General features: G+C 48.6%; 1 protein-coding gene across 3 annotated transcripts in view; it reads right to left on the bottom strand.

Annotated features, from left to right (window-relative positions):
- The window catches only part of DPP9 (dipeptidyl peptidase 9), a 48,543-nt gene extending 28,053 nt beyond the window's left edge, over nucleotides 1–20,490 (bottom strand). The window contains exons 1-9 of one of the 3 annotated variants that reach the window (XM_083421456.1): nucleotides 20,262–20,490; nucleotides 15,099–15,188; nucleotides 12,584–12,658; nucleotides 8,080–8,336; nucleotides 7,240–7,352; nucleotides 4,579–4,752; nucleotides 3,329–3,497; nucleotides 2,579–2,692; nucleotides 785–913 (exon numbers count right to left, since the gene is read on the bottom strand). In XM_083421456.1, the coding sequence (XP_083277582.1) occupies nucleotides 785–913; nucleotides 2,579–2,692; nucleotides 3,329–3,497; nucleotides 4,579–4,752; nucleotides 7,240–7,352; nucleotides 8,080–8,336; nucleotides 12,584–12,658; nucleotides 15,099–15,154 (1,087 nt within the window). In that variant the 5' untranslated portion in view covers nucleotides 15,155–15,188; nucleotides 20,262–20,490. Of the gene's footprint in view, nucleotides 1–784; nucleotides 914–2,578; nucleotides 2,693–3,328; nucleotides 3,498–4,578; nucleotides 4,753–7,239; nucleotides 7,353–8,079; nucleotides 8,337–12,583; nucleotides 12,659–15,098; nucleotides 15,189–20,257 lie in introns of all 3 variants that reach the window. The other 2 variants (XM_083421457.1, XM_083421458.1) reach the window with 2 other exon arrangements.
- Between the last annotated feature and the right edge of the window lie 1,558 nt (nucleotides 20,491–22,048).

Raw genomic sequence — 22,048 nt, 5'->3', positions numbered from 1 at the left:
CCAGAGGATGCTCAGACAGCGAGGGCTGCAGGAGCACCCCAACAGGTTGAAGAGGGCAAGCCAGGTTCTTGGCTGGTCAATAGCACAGGACGATTGCCATCTCTACCATTATTACCCTTCACCCTAAGATTACAACAATAAATCCTGCTATTGGTAAAAGGTAAAGGTACCCCTGCCCATATGGGCCAGTCTTGACAGACTCTAGGGTTGTGCGCCCATCTCACTTAAGAGGCTGGGGGCCAGCGCTGTCCGGAGACACTTCCGGGTCACGTGGCTAGTGTGACGAAGCTGCTCTGGCGAGCCAGAGCCGCACACGGAAACGCCGTTTACCTTCCCGCTAGTAAGCGGTCCCTATTTATCTACTTGCACCCGGGAGTGCTTTCGAACTGCTAGGTTGGCAGGCGCTGGGACCGAACAATGGGAGCGCACCCCGCCGCGGGGATTCGAACCGCCAACCTTTCGATCGGCAAGCCCTAGGCGCTGAGGCTTTAACCCACAGCGCCCCCCGCGTCCCTCCTGCTATTGGACTACCTTGCATTTCTTTTTCTTGTGAGTAACAACTGTGGCAGCCACTGGGCGGCAAAAATTTAAATGATCTGGCTTTCCCAGAAGAAAATGAGAATCCGCGGAGAAATACAAGAAAGATGAGGTGCCTCTTAAGGAATTCTGCGAGTTCCAGGTTCAACTCCGGCCACCTCTGGTTAAAAGGATCAGAGGTGATGTTGTCCGCCAGGTGGGGTTTTCCAAGCCCCCTTCATCCTCACCCCACAGCTCCCCCACTGACCTGTCCTGGGGTAGCGGTAGGAGTCCGTCTTCCTTTCTTCCAGGGCGGGAGAAGGAACATGGATGATCTCCACCTCCGACTCGTCCACCTCCTCATAGAGGATTCGTAACGTGTTCCAGCCCTCGGGACCTAGGTTGGGGAGGCGAGATGGGGAGGCGAAGTCTGAGGCAGCTCCTCCCAGCAGTCTCTTCCTGCGCACACTGACCTCGGAGCGTGGCCCGTTCAACAAGAAGAGGACTGTGCAACACAGACTTCTTCTGCATGCAGCAATGCGCGGCAGGAAACTACTGCTATATTTCTCCAAGGAAAACATTCCTGCTCACATGTCTAGAAGCTTGAGGTCCAAGGCTGCATTTGCAGAGCAGTTTATCCCATTTCCCCGAGGAAAACTGCTAATTTCTGCATTGTGTTTTGAGCTTTCACATGACACAAAAGCCACTTCCAGAAATGTAGAAGAACGTGGTGCAAGCTTAGCGGTCATTTCCAGGGGTGGGGGGAATTTTCATTTGCAAAATATCACAAAAATTAGTGCTAAACTTGTGCTCTATTCTGCTATATTCCTGGAAGCGGCTTCTATGCCACATGAAAGCTCAATGTGGAAACTGATGACAGGTAAAAGTATTTATTCACGCAGCACACAATTAGCCTATGGGACTCGCTTGCCTCCAAAGGGATATTGTAGAGCTGGAAAAGGTTCAGGAAAATGGGCCATACCTCAAGGACTGCCCTTCCCCATATAAACCAACCCAGACTCTGTGCCCAAAATCCTCCCTTTAAAAATAAAGTTGAGACTGCAGCCCTCGTTGCTCTGAACAAAAGGCTGGACTGAACACAAACACAGGAAGCCGTCAAATAGCCAGGCCCTTCTTTATGTGCCTCCTCCACGAGAGGTCCAGAGAGCGGCAACACAAGAACAGGGCCTTTTCGGTGATGGCTCCCTGTTTGTGGAATGCTCTCGAAAGGTTTGTCTGGGTGCCTTCATTGTACATCTTTAAGCAAAAAAGTTCCTCTTCCACCAGGCCTTTGGCCGATTAATATTTTAAGACCTTTTAAATGGGTTTGAGGGTGTATTGTTTTGCTTTGTTTTTGTTTTAACTCTTTATTTTGTGCTTTTATCCTGTATTTATATATTGTGAACAGTCCTGAGATTTTCAGTTGAAGGGCGGTATATGAATTTGAATAATAATAATAATAATAATAATAATAATAATAATAATAATAATAATGTAAAGGACCCCTGGATGGTTATGTCCAATCAAAGATGACTATGAAATTGGGGTGCTCATCTTGCTTTCAGGCCGAGGGAGCCGGTGTTTGTCTGCAGACAGCTTTCCGGGTCATGTGGCCAGCAGGACTAAACCGCTTCTGGCGCAACGGGACACCGTGATGGAAACCTGAGCGCATGGAAACGCCGCTTACCTTCCCGCCACAGTGGTGCCTATTTATCTACTTGCACTGGCATGCTTTCAAACTGCAGGAGCTGGGACAGAGCAACGGGAGCTCACTCCGTCGCGGGGATTTGAACAGCTGACCTTCCGACTGGCAAGCCCAAGAGGCTCAGTGGTTTAGACCACAGCGCCACCTGCGTAACGGGGATGGAGTGGCTCCCCTATAAGAAAAGGTTGCTGTGTTTGGGGCTGTGAGAGAAGGCAACTCATCCTCCCTGATAGCTGTCCATGCTGTCAAGGACTGATCTGAGTTGTAGTCCAACAAGACTTGGGAACAAAAGAGGGGAGAAGGCTGATCTAAGTGCTGGTAGGATCGTTGTGTGGCCTAGGTGCCCAGAGCACTCACCTTCTTGGCAAGATGTGGGACACCACCAGTACCCCGTAAACCGGTCAAACTCCTCTTGAATGACGAACGTGGCTATGCCTGCAGATTTGGGGTCATCTAGCACGCTGGATAAGCCTGCAGTGGGGAGAGAGGAGGCAGAGTTTGGGCCAGCGAATTGAACCTAGTACAGCTGGCAACAGTTTGACTTCATCTCCAAAGGTGCACTCCTGCATTGCCTCCTGAGACAGATGCCAACAACGATTGCCTTAACTTACCAGCTAAGTTAATTTATTACCGTATTTTTCGCTCTATAAGACGCACCCGACCATAAGACGCACCTTAGAGGAGAACAAGAAAAAAAATGTTCTCTCCCTCTCTGCTCAGCGCCTCTCCAGCAAAGCGGGAGGAGAAACGGAAGGGACTCTGTTTCTCCTGCCGCTTCGCCGAAGGGGCGCTGCGCAGAGCGGAAAACTCCCGAAGCCTCCTGAGTGCAACAGGAGCTTCACGTTGCTTTCACTGAAGCCAGGAGAACAAGAGGGGACAATCTCTCTTGCTCTCCTGGCTTCTGGGATAGCTGCGCAGCCTGCATTCGCTCCATAAGACACACACACATTTCCCCTTACTTTTTAGGAAAGGGAAAAGTGCGTCTTATGGAGCGAAAAGTACGGTAATTTAGAGGCTGATCTGGCACCAGGCAGAACAAATACCAGGCAGGGATATTTATTTATTTCCCCCTCCACACAAGACATGAGTGTTATAGACAGCACTCACCTTTCTGGCAATACGTCAGCCTCCGCTCCTCCCCGGTCTCGATGCTGGCAACCCAAAGGTCGTTGTTGTTGATGAACGAGAAGAAAGACGGATTGGCGGAGCAGATCTTGGGATCCATTCTGGGGCCTGAGCACTGCGTCTTGATTTCCAGAGGCTTCATCGGAGACACCTGCGGGCAAGCAGCAGACACACTTGTGAACTATCCATGGCGCAGAGAGAGCGGGGAGAAAGTTTTCCTCCCTTTTTTGAAAGTACTAGAATTCATGCACAACCCATGAAGCTGAACGTTCAGAGGTTCAAGGTAGACAAAATGGAAAGGTTCAGAAAGGAGAGACCAAAAGAGGGATACGTAAGCAGAGGTACGACTGTATATTGACCATTACTAAGTGCTGTGGATAGGGGATGCGGGTAGCGCTGTGGGTAAAACCTCAGTGCCTAGGGCTTGCCGATCGCATGGCCGGCGGTTCGAATCCCCGCGGCGGGGTGAGCTTCCGTCGTTCGGTCCCAGCTCCTGCCCACCTAGCAGTTCGAAAGCACGTCAAAGTGCAAGTAGATAAATAGGTACCGCTTACTAGCGGGAAGGTAAACGGCGTTTCTGTGTGCTGCGCTGGTGCCGGCTCGCCAGAGCAGCTTCGTCACGCTGGCCACGTGACCCGGAAGTGTCTCCGGACAGCGCTGGCCCCCGGCCTCTTAAGTGAGATGGGCGCACAACCCTAGAGTCGGACACAAGTGGCCCGTACGGGCAGGGGTAAAAAAGTAAAGGTACCCCTGCCCGTACGGGCCAGTCTTGACAGACTCTAGGGTTGTGCACCCATCTCACTCAAAGAGGCCGAGGGCCAGCGCTGTCCGGAGACACTTCCGGGTCACGTGGCCAGCGTGACATCGCTGCTCTGGCGAGCCAGAGCCGCACACGGAAACGCCGTTTACCTTCCCGCTAGTAAGCGGTCCCTATTTATCTACTTGCACCTGAGGGTGCTTTCAAACTGCTAGGTTGACAGGCGCTGGGACCGAACAACGGGAGCGCACCCCGCCGCGGGGATTCGAACCGCGACCTTTCGATCGGCAAGCCCTAGGCACTGAGGCTTTAACCCACAGCGCCACCCGCAGGGGTACCTTTACCTTTTTAAGTGCTGTGGATAAGCACAGGAGAACAAAGAGGAGCTCCATACCCAAGGGCAGTTTACCAACAATTACCAAGCGCTGTGGATCAGAGCAGCGTGGGATGGCTGCTGCCTTTAATGCATGCTCACCATAAAGCCGTTCTTGCCTCCGTCCCGGCAGTGGAAAAGGCTGTTGCTGGCCTGGAAGAGGAAGAGGCCGCTCTCGCTGTGGAAGTCGTAGGAGGTGATCCCAAAGACCCCTAGCCGCTTGCGTTCCCTCAGCAGCTCTTCCTCCCTGGAATACATCCCGTGGTGGGGGGTGGCCTGGTGGAAAACAGGGGAGGGGGCCCCCCCAAAAAAGGTCATGAAGGTAACCAAGGAGGGCAACCAAAATGGTCAAAGGCCTGGAAACGATGCCTTATGAGGAACGGCTAAGGGAGCTGGGCATGTTTAGCCTGGAGAAGAGGAGGTTAAGGGGTGATAGGATAGCCATGTTCAAATATAGAAAAGGATGTCACATAGAGGAGGGAGAAAGGTTGTTTTCTGCTGCTCCAGAGAAGCGGACACGGAGCAATGGATCCAAACTACAAGAAAGAAGATTCCACCTAAACATTAGGAAGAACTTCCTGACAGTAAGAGCTGTTTGACAGTGGAATTTGCTGCCAAGGAGTGTGGTGGAGTCTCCTTCTTTGGAGGTCTTTAAGCAGAGGCTTGACAACCATATGTCAGGAGTGCTCTGATGGTGTTTCCTGCTTGGCAGGGGCTTGGACTCGATGGCCCTTGTGGTCTCTTCCAACTCTATGATTCTACATGCAGAGAATATACGAGAAAGCTCTGCCACCAACCTACTGTGCAAATCTTATTTGTTTACTTAGGGAGGTTTGCACCCCCCAAAAAAACCAGCCTCCCAGAGCGGCTTCTGTATAATCAGTTGGAACTAGACAGTCCCTGCTTGCAGGCTTAGAATCGAAAAATGCACAACACACAAGGAAGTGCTGGTTTCGACCTACAAAGCCTTAAAACTGTTGGCTTTTTCGCGGTATAGTAGCGCAGAGAGCTTGCTGGGGAGAGCTTGCATTAAAAAGAAAGGACTCAAAAATAACTTAAACAAGGTTTTAATAAGAAAAACAAAAACTCCTTATACACCAAATACATCTACAAACAAACACGACCCAACCACCAACCCATCCCCAGGGTAAATGGCAGAGCTAGGTGCTGTTCCTTATATACTGCAGCCAATTCCCAACACAGCTTAATCAATGCAACTCAGCAGCACCTGCTATGCTTCACAGCTGTAAAGCTGGATCTCGTCAGCTTGCTCTGGCCCTTGCTCCGGCCCCTTAAAGGTGTACACATTGGGTGAAACAATGATGAACCTTTAGATTTAAAGAAACAGTTCAACAAAAACGGCTCAGGACCGCAATACCTCAAGGACCGCCTCTTTCCATAAGAACCTACCCGGACCCTGAGATCATCTTTTGAGGCCCTCCTTCATGTGCCTCCTCCTCAAGAGGTGCGGAGGGTGGCAACACGAGAACGGGGCCTTTTCTGCAGTGGCTCCCCTTCTGTGGAATGCTCTCCCCAGGGAAGTTCGCCTGGCACCTTCATTATACAATCTTTAGGCGCCAGGCAAAAGCGTTCCCTTTTAACCAGGCCTTTGGTTGATCTGATTTACATCCTATGCCCTTTTAAAATGTGGTTGGGGGGGGGGAGCTATTGGGTTGCTGTTTTCATTTTTATTATGTTTTTTGTGTTTTTATATCTTGATTTTATTCTGTGAACCGCCCTGATACCCCAGGTATAGGGCGGTATATACTGCAATGCGCTCTACGTGGGGCTACCTTTGAAGGTGACCCAGAAACTGCAATTAATCCAGAATGCAGCAGCTAGACTAGTGACTGGGAGTGGCTGCCGGGACCACATAACACCGGTTCTGAGAGAGCTGCATTGGCTCCCACTACGTTTCCAAGCACAATTCAAAGTGTTGGCGCTGACCTTTAAAGCCCTCAACGGCCTTGGACCTGTATACCTGAAGGAGCGTCTCCACCCCCATCGTTCAGCCTGGACACTGAGATCCAGCGCCGAGGGCCTTCTGGCGGTTCCCTCATTGCGAGAAGCGAGGTTACAGGGAACCAGACAGAGGGCCTTCTCGGTAGTGGTGCCCGCGCTGTGGAACACCCTTCCTTCAGATGTGAAGGAAAGAAGCAGCTATCTTATCTTTAAAAGACATCTGAAGGCAGCCCTGTTCAGGGAAGATTTTAATATTTAATGCTGTATTGTTTTTAACACTTGATTGGGAGCCGCCCAGAGTGGCTGAGGAAACTCAGCCAGATGGGTGGGGTATAAATTATTATTATTATTATTATTATTATTATTATTAAATAAATAAGAGAAAAGGGACGGTGGGGGGAGGGAATCAAACTCAGGCACTGGTTTTTAAAACAGCTGTTCTTATGACCAGCTTGCATAGTTTTAGGGACAGGAGGTGCCTGGTGAGAGCTGGTCTTTCAACAAAGCTGATGGAGCGAGTCTTCTGCTTCCCATCTCTCTCATTTAGGCAGCCTGATGGAACAGGAGCTGAGGCCTGATGGAGCTGCCCCAACAGAGTGGGTAGAGCGAGAATCTTGGTCAGTGCCAGCTTCTGCTGCGGGAGACTGGGTCGGCCTCCATCACAGAAAAAGATTCCCTGTCTCCGATTTATTCTAGATGTGGAATCAGAATTATTATGTTTTGCTCTGGTTTCCCCCCCAGAACAGTTCCCGAGTCCGCCGAGTGCAGTGAAGCCACAGCCCACCCCCCACCGTGCCTCACCTGGAAGTGGTCCAGCATCTGCTTCCACGACAACAGGAGCAAGGCTTCCTTCCGTACCTTTTTGGGAATCTCAGAGTAGAGGAGGGAGTTCTCCCTGCTTCCGTATGGCATTCCTGTTGAAATGGGAACCTATTCAAGCACGTGCTTTTACAGTACAGTCATGTCTCGGGTTACAGGTGCTTCAGGTTGTGCGCTTTCGGGTTGCACACCGCACCAAACCTGGAAGTACTGGAACGGGTATATGCCGTCGCATATAAAAAGATACCCTTCCTCTTTTGTGGAATATCCAAATCTGTTATTCCCAGGAGGTAGGCCTCTGGTTTTTTATTGAAAGAGATCTTTAGCATTTCTTGCAGTTCTGCATGTATACTCTCCCAGAATACCTGTAGTTTGCAGGTTTTCTCAATGGTTTTCAATTACAGTGGTGCCCCGCAAGACGAATGCCTTGCAAGACGGAAAACCCGCTAGACAAAAGGGTTTTCCGTTTTGGAGGTGCTTCGCAAAACGAATTTGCTATGGGCTTGCTTCGCAAGACGAAAATTTCTTGCGAGTTCCTGCGGGGTTTTTTTCCTCCCCCCCCCCTTTTTCCCCAAGCCGCTAAGCCACTTAACAGCTGATCCACTAAGCCGCTTAACAGCTGATCCGCTAAGCCGCTTATCAGCTGAAAGCGCTAATCCGCTAATCCACTAATGGGCTTGCTTCGCAAGACGAAAAAAACCGCAAGACGAAGAGACTCGCGGAACGGATTCTTTTCGTCTTGCGAGGCACCACTGTATATGCAATTCCACTGAGACACAAGGTGCCTCCGACTCTTTGGTTCCCAGCCCCATCCAATCTTACCCAGGTAATACAGCCGATGGGAGTGAGGGCTTGACTCTTCGGTCTTCCGCACGAACTGGAAGTCATGGGGCGCCTTGTTCACGATCATCCCCGTGTACTTCCGGCTGCTGTGGATGATGTCACGCAGCCCCTCCCACGAATGCTTCTCCACCTGGAAGTGGGAAGCGGGCGTGTCCTCCATCTCCACGGCGTCGGAGCTGTCGGACAGAGCGTCCACCGCTGTCATCTTCAGCCTTCCTCCTGAATTCGTTAGGCAGCTGGGGGGGGGATTGGTGGATTGGGGAAACAGATACAGAAAGGGAGAAAGAAAGGGGAGGGGGCGCATCAATTCCATCCAGAGTCAGGGTTCATTCATATAGTTTATCTCAGGCTTCCTCAACCTCGGCCCTCCAGATGTTTTGAGACTACAATTCCCAGCATCCCTGACTGTAGAGTATTCCCTGTCCTGTGTGACTAGAATGTGGCCTTCCTCTGTTCCTGTCCTGTGTTGCTTTCCTGTTGAATTCTTGGAGTCCTGCGTAGGGGGTGTTCCGGCACATTGCCTTCCAAACAACCCTGACACGGATAGCTCCAAGTCTCTAAGTGATGTCATGACCCTCCTATCTAACTATACACATCCCATGTTTATTTCCACAGACTAGAGGAATGTTAAGTGCACTCTATATAATCTCTGCGTACCACCCTATCAATCATAGATTACTATGTTCCTGTACCCTCTCTATCTAGTGATGTGTAATATCTGCATGTAACCCTCTCATACGTGTATGTAATAGTACAATGCCTGTACGTACCCCACGTGTAACCAATCAGCACCAAGCGCATATGCAGCAATGGGGGTAATATACAATAAAAGGGACTCTCTTAGACTTGGTCTGGGAGATGCCTCCCACATGAACACCCACGACTCATCTGCCGGTTATTTCAACCCACCACCTGACCACTGGTCCTGCTAGCTAGGGATCATGGGAGTTGTAGGCCAAAAACATCTGGAGGGGAGAGGTTGTGGGAGCCTGGTTTATCTGATAGTAAAGGTTCTCCTGAACTGTTATCAGTCCAGTCCGAGAACACACAGCTAAAGAACAACATGCTCAGTGGTCTTGTAAACAGGTAAAAGGGTATTGGGAAATGATCCATAGTGAACTGGGGGAAAATGTCTAAAAGTACCCCCCGCCCCCCAAACCAGAGTCCTTTCTGTTGTAGATAATTTAGACTGAAATCCCCAGGTGTCAAAAAAGCTTATTTATGTATGCTACTACTGCGGCCCGGGTTTTGTTAGCCCCCTGATGGGAAATGAGCGAGGTCCAAAGTAAAGAGGAATTGCAACTTAAGTTGACAGAATATGCGCAACTTGAAGATTTAACTTATAGAACAAGAGAACAAGAACAACATACGTTTAGAGAAGATAACTGTGTAAGGCTGAAAACGCTGGCAGCATTAAGAAAAAAATCAACAGTATAATAATAATATAATAATTATACTTCATTATTTATACCCCACCCATCTAGATGGGTTTTCCCAGCCACTCTGGGCAGCTTCTAACAGAATATTAAAATAAAATAGTCTATTAAACATTAAAAGCTTCCCTAAACAGGGCTGCCTTCAGATGTCTTCCAAGTTATATAAAGTATAAATTATGATGGTTGTAATAATGGAATACTGAATGGTATAGTTTTTGTAAAATATGCAGGGATCAAAGGTAAAGGTAAAGGGACCCCTGACCATTAGGTTCAGTTGTGGGCGACTCTGGGGTTGCGGCGCTCATCTCACTTTACTGGCCAAGGGAGCCGGCATCCAGCTTCCGGGTCATGTGGCCAGCAGGACTAAGCTGCTTCTGGTGAACCAGAGCAGCGCACGGAAACGCTGTTTACCTTCCCTACTTGCACATGATGTGCTTTCGAACTGCTAGGTGGGCAGGAGCAGGGAAGGAACAACGGGAGCTCACCCCGTCACGGGGATTCGAACCGCCAACCTTCCAATCAGCAAGCCCAAGGCTCAGTGGTTTAGACCACAGCACCAACCACAGGGATTAATGAAATGTAAAATGAACCATGGAAAGAGAAGGGAAGTCATCGATATCTTAAGGATGTAGAAATCAATACTTTAAACTGTAAAACAGAAAATGTAATAATATATATGACTCCCTCCTTCCTATCAGAAAAATAATAATTATACAAACTCCAAAAAGTACTGCCTGTGCTGGTTTGTCTTTCCTCCTCTACACCAACCCCTTTTCTTTTTGTGCATTGTCTTTTGGACTGTAAGCCTGTGGGGCAGGTAACTCTTATTACTGATTGTTGCAAACCGATCTGAGAACCGTAATTTTGCTGTTTAGCTGCTTGCGAGCATGGTTATAAGCATGGTCCGTAAAACAATGCTCCCCACACGTCTTAAAAATAGTTCCCTGCGTTAAAAAAAAACCTAGCACATCAGACGGAAGGGCTCAATCTTAGCCTTCTCAAAGATATTCTGCTTTGCTGGGTTCAGGGAGGCCTTTTGCAAGGGGAAGGTTAAATATGAAATACTCCACCTGCTGCCCAAAACAACACAGGACCGAAGACTGGGGCCACATCCACACCATGCATTTAAAGCTTACCCCCCAAAAGAATCCTGGGAACTGTAGTTTACCCCTCCCACAGCTGCCAGTCCCAGCACCCTGAACAAACTACAGTGGTACCTCGGGTTACATACGCTTCAGGTTACAGACGCCGCTAACCCAAAAATAGTGCTTCAGGTTAAGAACTTTGCTTCAGGATGAGAACAGAAATCGTGCTCTTCCGGCGGCGCAGCGGCAGCAGGAGGCCCCATTAGCTAAAGTGGTGCTTCAGGTTAAGAAGAGTTTCAGGTTAAGAATGGACCTCCGGAATGAATTAAGTACCGTATTTTTTGCTCTATAAGACTCACTTTTCCCCTCCTAAAAAGTAAGGGGAAATGTGTGTGCGTCTTATGGAGCGAATGCAGGCTGCACAGCTATCCCAGAAGCCAGAACAGCAAGAGGGATCGCTGCTTTCGCTGTGCAGTTGCTGTTCTGGCTTCTGAGATTCAGAATTTTTTTTTTCTTGTTTTCCTCCTCCAAAAACTAGGTGCGTCTTGTGGTCTGGTGCGTCTTATAGAGCGAAAAATACGGTAAGTGCTTAACCCGAGGTACCACTGTACAGTTTGCAGAATTTTTTTTTTGGGGGGGGAGCCCATCTGCTTTAAATGTGGATGGCATGGATGTGGCCTAGTTCACATGAAGCTGCTCTACTCATCTAGCTCACCCGCTCTTCGGGGTTTCAGAACAGGGGACCTAAACAGCCTCGCCTGGAGGCGGACTTCTTACACTTTTCCCACTTGGTTATCATGCTTTCTCTCTCCAAAAAAAAGAGAGAGCAGTATTCCAGTCCTCATAGTTCTTGTTTAGACAGGATCATAGATGGCTGCCTCATACAGAGGCCACACTGACACCACAGTTAAAGGACTATGATTCCACTTTAAACAGTCAGGGCTCCCTCCCACACCCTAAAATATATATGGGAAATGTAGTTTTAGCAACCCCTTCCTATCCCCCTCACAGCTACAATTTCCAGAGCTCCCTGTGAAGAAGAACCGAGGCCTCCTAACAACTCTCAGTGCCCTTAATAAACTACAGCTCCCAGAATTTTTGGGGTGGGGGGTGGGGGAGAAGCTACAACCTGCTACCGCAGCACTTTAAATGTGTGGGTGCGAATGTGGCCAGAGTCAAGGCCACTGTAATTCGCTCTACGCGGGGCTGCCCTTGAAGCTGTCCCAGAAACTCCGGCGGGTGCAGAATGCTGCAGCGAGGCTCCTCACGGGGTCTCTGCCATGGGAGCATATTCACCCAGTGCTTTTCAAGCTGCACTGGCTCCCGGTGGAGTACAGGGTCAGATTTAAGGTGCTGCTTTTGACCTTTGAAGCCCTTCGCAGCCTAGAACCCTCGTACCTACGGGACCGCCTCTACTGGTATGCCCCACGGAGGACCTTAAGGTCCGTAAATAGCAACACCCTAGTGGTCCCGGGCCCTAAGGAAGTCAGATTAGCCTCAACCAGAGCCCAGGGCCTTCTCAACACTGGCCCCGGCCTGGTGGAACGCTCTGCCTCATGAGACCAGGGCCTTGCGGGATCTGATCTCTTTCCGCAGGGCCTGTAAGACAGAGTAGTTCCACCTGGCCTTTGGCTCAGAATCAGTCCGATTCCCTCCCCCTTTCTTTTTCCTTTCTCCTCCTATGAAGAGATTGCTCCCCAATTGTTTTAATGTTGTATCTTAATCTTTTAAATTGTATTTTAATCAACTTGTTTTTATTATTGGTTGTTAGCCGCCCTGAGCCCGGTCTTGGCTGGGGAGGGCGGAGTATAAATAAAAAATTATTATTATTATTATTTAATTATAATTATAATTATAATTATAATTATTAAGGCCTCAGTCTAGCTATCTCCGTTGTTTCTGCACTGAGGGCGGCAGCATCCCTACAGGGGTTAAAAAACAAGCATGGTTCCCCAATCCTACCTGGAGACGGCGGGGTTTGCACCCGGGGCCTTCTGCATGCAAAGCAGATGCTCTGCTACTGAGCAACAGCTCCCCCTGTAGGAAAGGAAGGGAAACTTCTCCTGAAAACGCATGATGGTCCCAGCATCTTTCGTAACACTGTGGGGCAGCTATAAAAACACTTCATTTGGATTGCCCCGTATGAGCACTGATAAGGCTAGAGACCTGCCCAACCCCCAAGCCCAGCTCCTGTGTGATCCTAAGGTAAAGGTAAAGGGACCCCTGACCATTAGGTCCAGTTGTGGGAGACTCTGGGGTTGCGGCGCTCATCTCGCTTTACTGGCCGAGGGAGCCGGCGTACAGCTTCCGGGTCGTGTGGCCAGCATGACAAAGCCGCTTCTGGTGAACCAGAGCAGCACACAGAAACGCCGTTTACCTTCCCGCCGGAGCGGTACCTATTTATCTACTTGCACTTTGATGTGCTTTCAAACTGCTAGGTTGGCAGGAGCAGGGACCGAGGAACAGGAGCTCACCCCGTCGCGGGGATTCGAACCGCCGACCTTCTGATCAGCAAGTCCTAGGCTCTGTGGTTTAACCCACAGCGCCACCCGCGTCTCTTGTGTGATTCTGGGACTCAATTACTTATGTACACAAAATACATTATAGGCAACTCCCCATTTACAGGCGCTCAAGGCACACACGACTGTCGTGCCTTGGAAAGTAGCCCCGCATGAAGAAGAAGAAGAAGAAGAAGAAGAAGAAGAAGAAGAAGAAGAAAAATTTGGATTTGATATCCCACTTTATCACTAAAATAAGGAGTCTCAAAGTGGCTAACAATCTCCTTTCCCTTCCTCCCCCACAACAAACACTCTGTGGGGTGAGTGGGGCTGAGAGACTTCAGAGAAGTGTGACTGGCCCAAGGTCACCCAGCAGCTGCATGTGGAGGAGCAGGGAAGCGAACCCGGTTCACCAGATTATGAGTCCACCGCTCTTAACCACTACACCACACTGGCTCTCTACACCACACTGTCAATGTGGAGTAGCCTGTATAGATTTCAGAATCAGACTTGTCTGTATGGCAGGAGAGTGTTATTGAACCACACTCCAAGTGGTACACTAGGGTAATTTTAATAGAGGGAGGGGGAAACTAGACTATTTCTCTCTGGCCACATCCGCATTGTACATAGCTCCCCACAAAGAATCTTGGGAACTGTAGTCTGTTAAGGGTGCTGAAAGTTGCTAGGAGACCCTATATCCCCTACCACAGCTACAATTCCCAGAGTTTTCCTGTGAAGAGGGATTGACTTTTAAACCACTCCGGGAATTGTAGTTATGAAAGGAGTAGGGGTCAATGGGCCACATAAAGTGAGGCTGCGGGCGAGTTTCCCACCTTTATCATACAACAATACACCAATGTTTGAGACCACCAGCCAAAATATAGGGGTGGGAAGAACATAGATCTGGATCTGCTGGTGGAATGCGAGGGGATCTCTGGTATTAAGCAATAATTTTTGACTCGCAGTTATTTAATAACAGCAATTAGCACTGATAAGATACTTCAGGTCACCCAAGCCATGTAATTTTCCTACCTCCCTGTACAAACCTACCCAGGTGTGAAAATCCTCAGGCGAGCACCTTGTCTCGGTATCACCAACTTCAGAGGCGTGGTTGGTAGTGACAGGGAAGTTTTTTCTGTATCTGCTCCCAAATTGTGGAATTCCCTTACAGAAGAAGTTAGACTGGTTCCCTCCACTAGGAAGGCAGGTTAGGACCGTCCTGTTCAGACAGGCTTTGGAAACTAAAGGGCAGACGATGCTGACCACTGGGCAAACTGTCTGGGCAAACTGTACAGTGGTGACTTGCAAGACGAAAAGAATCTGTTCCGCGAGTCTCTTCGTCTTGCGGTTTTTTTCGTCTTGCGAAGCAAGCCCATTAGCGGATTAGCGCTATTAGCGCTATTAGCGGTTTAGCGGCTATTAAAGGCTTAAGGGATTAGCGGATTAGCTGCTTAAAGGGTATTAGCAGCTATTAAAGGCTTAAGGGATTAGCGGATTAGCTGCTAAAAGGCTATTAGCGGCTTAGATCAGCTGATAAGCGGCTTAGCGAACAGCTGTTAAGCGGCTTAGGGGCTTGGGGAAAAGGCTGGGAGGGGGGAAAAAAACCCCAGGAATCGCAAGGCATTTTCGTCTTGCGAAGCAAGCCCATAGCAAATTCGTCCTGCGAAGCACCTCCAAAACGGAAAACCCTTTCGTCTAGCGGGTTTTCCGTCTTGCGAGGCATTCGTCTTGTGGGGCACCACTGTATTTTAATTTCTGCCTCTAAATGTGTCACAACAAGGAAGTGGAAACCTGTCGCACACAATATGATCCTGAGACTCCAACTCTCAGCAAGTTCAGCCAGCACAGCTAACAGAAAGGGATGGTAGGAATCTGATAGGAGCTGCCATTCAGAAAACAAACCCCTTGTTTTTAACCTCCTGAGTCCCCAACGCTTCCTGCTCCTCCGAAAGCTACTCGAGTCAACTTCAGAAAGTTACCTTCTCCAACTTCCTGCACTTTCGTTTTCCAGCCGAGCCCTCTTGACTTTCTGCATCAACTGCTAAGCGAGCCTTGGACGAAGCAAGAAACTAGAGGGCGGAAAGAAACAGAGGGCATGTGATCACTTGGAAGTAAACTGGCAGAGATACACACACGTTTGGGGGGGGTGAAGCATAGAGAGACCCTTTTGCCAAACCACAAAAACTCCCAGCTGCAATGCTGCAGTCTTTGGAACTGAATCTTCAAACTGCTTTTAGAGCTTGTGACTTTTCCCAAAGAATCCTGGGAACTGTAGGCTGTTAAAAGTTGTGGGAACTACATTTCCCAGGATTCTTTGGGAAGTGGGAACTACATTTCCCAGGATTCTTTGGGAAGTGGGAACTACATTTCCCAGGATTCTTCGGGGGGAAGTCATGTGCTTTGGATGTACAGCAGCTTGAAATATAGGGTGTGGATCTGCCCCCACTTTCACTTTTACGGGGGGGGTGTCTAAAGACCCCCTTAGGATCCTCAGCACAGAAGACGACTAAAGGGTACCACCAGTTGTCTGGCCTCTTCTGTATCGCTTGTGCAATGAGTCGTACAATGGCACGGCGCCAGAGACATCGCCAGGAACATCGGGTGAAAGCGGCCTTATACTGAGTCAGCCCATCAATCAATTTAGATCTCTGTCTGCAGCTTCAGACAAAGCTCTTCCTAGACCAGGCTTCCTCAACCTCGGCCCTCCAGATGTTTTGAGACTACAATTCCCAGCATCCCTGACCACTGGTCCTGCTAGCTAGGGATCATGGGAGTTGTAGGCCAAAAACATCTGGAGGGCCGAGGTTGAGGAAGCCTGTCCTAGACCTACCTGGAGAAAGTGGGGGGGGTCATACTTGGACGTTCTGCATTCAAAGTGAGGTACATTCATTTCCCCAAATTCTCCCCTTGTAACATTCATCCTTTAATAAGGATATGGGGAGACCTGAAAAGGGGGGAAAGAATGAAGGTTGCAGCAATGTCTGGAATGGGGCTGACATTCAAGATAGAATTCTTTGGAAAGCCTCGTTCTCAAGTCCACAGCCATGAATGAAAGTGTCCAATATCCACATTCCACCCCCAAAAAGGAACCAGAGTTTAATCCCAGTTTCCAAGAGGAGTCTTAGAATTATTTGGACGGAATCAAAGCTTACAAGTCTTTACTCCTGGGACCCCTTCTAAACTGCTATGTTTATTAAAACATTATATTCTTATTACAAAATAAAGCACCTACAACATATAAAAGGCATATTAACATATAGACTATGGTTTTTTTTGAGCCCTTGCTCAATCAGTCATCGCCAATGATCCTAATACAATACAGTAATATTATAGCAATACTTGTATTCTTAGTTATCTTAGTGGCAAAGGCACAGCCCCATCTCCCTTGTTTCATTATTGCTGCTTACGGAGAGTCCATGTCTCAGGAAAAGAACTCAAAAGTCCCCCTTAACACATTTCACAGAAACGGGTAAGATCAGGGAACAGAGTTTTGCCATGAAAGGTGGAGCTTTTCAGCCCCTTCAGTTCCAGAGAACTAAAAACAAGAGGCCAGAAAAATCTTGGAGAAAGTGATGTTTACATTTTTATTCCACCCTTCCTCCAAACCCTAAACTCCATCCTACATGGTTCTTCTCATAGAATCATAGAGTTGGAAGAGACCACAAGGGTCATCGAGTCCAACCCCCTGCCAAGCAGGAAACACCATCAGAGCACTCCTGACATATGGTTGTCAAGCCTCTGCTTAAAGACCTCCAAAGAAGGAGACTCCACCACACTCCTTGGCAGCAAATTCCACTGTCAAACAGCTCTTACTGTCAGGAAGTTCTTCCTAATGTTGAGGTGGAATCTTCTTTCTTGTAGTTTGGATCCATTGCTTCGTGTCCGCTTCTCTGGAGCATCAGAAAACAACCTTTCTCCCTCCTCTAGGTGACATCCTTTTATATATTTGAACATGGCCTTTTATTTTTTTATATATTTGAACATGACCTTTTATATATTTGAACATTCTCCCCACCTTTATCCTCAAAAACAACCCTGTGAGGTAAGTTAGGCTGCGAAGCAGCAACTGGGCCAAGGTCAGAAGAACATAACAAGGCATGCTGGAAGTTCCCCAGGTGCCAGGTGTGTTTTGCAACCGGGGAAGGTCGGATCGCAACCCTGTGGAGATCTCTGGATGCCCAGGCTGGAGACTGACATCTCCATCTGGTTGGCTCCTCCAGCTTTCTTAAGCAGATCAGCAGAAAAGCTTATTTATTGCCTTTATCTCCCACCTTTTTCTCCAAGGAGTCCATGGTTCACACCCATCTCAGTTAATCTGCACAACACCTCTGTGAGGTAGGTTAAGAGGCTGTGACTGACTCCAAGATCAGTCAGTGAGATCACTCTAACCTGCTACACCACACTAGCTTCCTGGAGTCCTCCTTCTAGGGGGCAACACTATCAATTAAGCAGGTAAATAAATATGGGAAAAGCCAAATGTCACCTAGGGAAGGATCAGAAATATTTTACTTGATGCTTGAATTTGCTTTATTCTGGATTGTTTTATTTGGTGTTTTAATGTGTTGCAAAGCACTTTTGAGTTTTTTTTTCTTTAAAATACAAAACAGTATATAAATGAAATTATATTAAAAATAATTCCTCCCTCCATTGGGGGGGAATGGAGTTTAGCCATTCTGTTTTGGCAACCCTTTTGCAATAAGCTTACCGTATTTTTCGCCTATAGGATGCACTTTTTCCCTTCCAAAAATGAAGGGGAAATCTGGGTGCGTCCTATAGGGCGAATGCAGGCTTTCGCTGAAGCTTGGAGAGCGAGAGGGGTCGGTGCGCAGACATCGGCCAGCCCCACAAGCTCGGGGGACAGCAGGGAGGCGCAGCGCCGCCATCCCGCTGTTCCTCGACCTGTTTCGGTTTCCCCGACCTGGTTTTGGGGGGGAAATAAAGGGGGGGAATTCCTTTATTTCCCCCCAAAAAACTAGGTGCGTCCTATGGGACGGAGCGTCCTATGGGACGAAAAATACAGTATATACCAGTTTCTAACACTGGTAACAAGAGCCTGGCTGCCAAATCAGGCCAAGGGAGGGCCCATCTAGTCCACTCTCCTATTCTCACTGTGGCTGACCAGATGCCCTCATGGGAGCCCAGCAAGCAGGACAACAGCAGCTCCTCCAACTTGTGATTCCCAGCAGCCGATATACAGAGAAAAACTGGCTCCGACGGAGGAGGTAGAATATCACCTGCAGATTCATTCTGGTGCAACTGCACCAGATAGATGTGTAAGCTTTCTTATTATCATATCACCTTGTTGGATCTTAAATATTTGGCGGCATTCTGCCCCAGCCAGAATAGCCCACAGAATCCAAGGAGGCACAGGCTGCCTACACCATGATAGGGTAAGTCATAGTAACACAAGGAAAAGTATCCTGTCCTCACAGTGACCAACCAGATAATAATAATAATAATTTATTATTTGTACCCCGCCCATCTGGCTGGGTTTCCCCAGCCACTCTGGACGGCTTCCACAAAAACCAAAAATACACTAAGATGTCACACATTAAAAACTTCGCTGAACAGGGCTCCCATCAGATGTCTTCTGAATGTCAGGTACAGTGGTACCTCAGGTTAAGTACTTAATTCGTTCCGGAGGTCCGTTCTTAACCTGAAACTGTTCTTAACCTGAAGCACCACTTTAGCTAATGGGGTCTCCCGCTGCCACCGCGCCGCCAAAGCACGATTTCTGTTCTCATCCTGAAGCAAAGTTCTTAACCTGAAGCACTATTTCTGGGTTAGTGGAGTCTGTAACCTGAAGCGTATGTAACCTGAAGTGTACATAACCTGAGGTACCACTGTATATGACCTAATGGTCAGGGGTCACTTTACCTTTACTGTATTTGAAGTACAGTGGTACCTCGGGTTAAGTACTTAATTTGTTCTGGAGGTTCGTACTTAACCTGAAACTGTTCTTAACCTGAAGCACCACTTTAGCTAATGGGGCCTCCTGCTGCTGTCACACAATTTCTGTTCTCATCCTGAAGCAATGTTCTTAACCCAATGTACTATTTCTGGGTTAGTGGAGTCTGTAACCTGAAGCATATGTAACCCGAGGTACCACTGTAGTTGTTTATCTCTTTGACATCTGGTGGGAGAGCCTTCCACAGGGAGGGCGCCACCACCAAGAAGGCCCTCTGCCTGGTTCCCTGTAGCTTTGCTTCTCGCAATGAGGGAACCGCCAGAAGGCCCTCGGAGGTGGACCTCAGTGTCTGGGCAGAATGATGGGGGTGGAGACGCTCCTTCAGGTATACTGGACCGACGCCATTTAGATGCCTTTAAGAACCCTGGCCACTGAAACTCACCACACAAAACTACCTCCCCACCCCGTGGAGGCAAACAGTCCAAAACACTTTCTTTGTATTGTAATTAAACAATACTGTATTGTTTAATTAGTGTTTTTATGGAGCAGTCAAGTAATTTCGTTGTCCCCGAAGGGGGCAATGACAATAAAAATATTATTATTATTATTATTATTAATATTATTATTATTATTATTTATTCTATAGGGATGGGGGTCCCCCAAGTTCTGAAGCTGGGATGGGAAGGGGCAGGCCTGAAGAAGCCCCCCCTTCCAAAAGGGGCTCTGGTGGGGAGCGGTGACAGCAGGAGAGGGCATGGGGGCCAGCAACCCCCTTTCTTCCTACCCCTCCATGGAGGCAAGACCCCAACCCCCTCCAGTGGATAATCCACAGCAAGGCCGTTCCCTCCATCCAGGAACATGGCCATTCAGCCTGGCACAAGGGAACCTCATTTGGGGTGTGGTCCGAAGAAACACCCCCCCCCAAAGTGGGAGAGGGCGTGGCCAGCAGCCCCCTTCCGAGGGGGTGTGGCCAAAAACCCCTGCCTGTTTTAACTCAGGCGCCAAGGCGTGGCCTTGCGCGATGGAGGCGTGGCCTAAGAGGGGTGGGGTCTCCAGACCCTCTCTCCAGGGGCGTGGTCACCGATCTGAGGGCGTGGCCACGGGAAAGCCTATTCGGAGCGTGGTCGGGACCCCCCCCGCACCCCCTCCTTGGAAAGGGGGCGGGGCCTCTTCCCGTCGGCCCCTCCCCTCCGTCCCCTCAGAGGCCCCGCCTGCCAGCCGGCTGCTCACTCACTCCGTGGCTCCTCGGCCTCCCCCAGGCCGGGTTCCTCCGCTGCGGGGTGAGGGGGGTAGGGGAGGGTTGGCTTCCGCGGAGGCTTCACTCCCGCTCCATTTCCTTTCCTGGAGACGCAGGAGCTCCGGGGGAGGGGGGGAGGGACACCGCCGGCCTCCGCGAGCCTCCCGCCGCGACCTTTCGCCCGGAAGCGGAAGCCCGCTCTCTCGCCGTCTCCCAACTCTCGCTCTTCTTCTCGCGATAGTTAAGCGGGGGACCCGAACGAGAGCGGAGAAGGGGGCGGGGTCTCGAACTGCCTTCTTCCCCCGCTGCTCTCGTCGTCGTCCAAGGCGCGGTTATTCTCGCGAGAGTAAGCGGGAGAAGGGCGGGGCGAACACGGAAGGAACCATAGAGCATGAAACGGGAGGTTGCCTCTGACGGTTGGGAGGGACCACCTTGGGAAATTCTGGAGGGGTGGGGAGGAATGTTCGTGAGGAGAATTTTTTTATTAAAGGATTTGGATGACGGCGAACTGGGCGGAACCATTCGATAGGAGCACGGGGGGAGATTTCGGGGGGTGAAAATATAAATAAAATATTATCATTCTTTTGTAAAAGAAAATCCAACAACCCATGCCTATATTTTTAATTATATCTAATGTTTTTATTGAAATAATAATAATACATAACAAAATTTAATAAACTTTTGCAAAATAAAAAAATCATTTAAATATGCACATATATTTTGGTAACTACATGAAAGTGTTCATATATATTGTATAAATGGACATAAATTTAAAATAAAATAAAAGAGCACAAATGAAACGGTCTCTTACGTAATTGTTAAAAACAGTTTGGAAGGAACCATTAGCATTAAAAAGGGGAGGGAGACGTTGCTATGGGAACGGGTAGTGACCACTTTTGCAAAGTGGAGGGGGGTTTGGATTTTCCACGTTCGGAGGGAAACCGTTTTCTGAAACGGAGGGGTGGGAGGATCAATTCCATCGAGGGAGTAGGGGTCAGCGAAAGAGGGCGGCCTAACATTCTTTTCGGCAGTTTCACATACGTGGTTAGGAGGTACTTTTGAAACAATCGTTCCCACACCCGGTTAAGTTGCCGGATGGTACAGTCCAAGATCGGTGTTTCATAGGCTAAGAAAATGGAGACAGGCGCATCTGCGGCGTTGGTGGTATAGTGGTTAGCATAGCTGCCTTCCAAGCAGTTGACCCGGGTTCGATTCCCGGCCAACGCAGTATTTTCCCTCGCCCTCCTTTCATTCTTATGTGACTTGCAATTATTTAAACAGCAATTTGCAATTATTTAAACAGTTCCTTACAAGTAAGACCAAACGCTACATCTCATAACTGAAACAAAATTTCTCACTTAGTTACCTGGGAATGTTTTATCATCCTTTATATGTGAGCATTAATTAATTCCCCCTCCTAATTTATGGAGAAATTATATTCATATAGTATATATGATTATACGTGTTCAAGGGGGGTGGATTTTTTTGAAAAGTAAGGAAATAAAAACCAGGCTGCCATGCAATTAGTTTTATTCAGTTTTGTAAAAGAAAAAAAAATTGCAAACTATCAGCCTGAGTTTATTTGAGGTTTTCAAATAATATTGCTAAAAAACAGGTATGCAAACTAAAAAAAAAAGACACAAAAGGAAAGGTGGAGTGGGAGGGAGGAGGAAATAAGCCGACTTTGGTTGTAGATTCCAAAGGAACAAGTTCATCTAATGACCAGCTGAGCTGCATCATGGTAGCTTCTGGAAAGAGGTGGCTGCCCTGCTTAAAAAATAAAT

Source organism: Podarcis tiliguerta, assembly GCF_965153285.1.
Source record: "Podarcis tiliguerta genome assembly, chromosome: 18".
In the NCBI taxonomy this organism is placed as follows: domain Eukaryota; kingdom Metazoa; phylum Chordata; class Lepidosauria; order Squamata; family Lacertidae; genus Podarcis; species Podarcis tiliguerta.
This window is presented reverse-complemented; position numbering and strand designations above follow the sequence as displayed.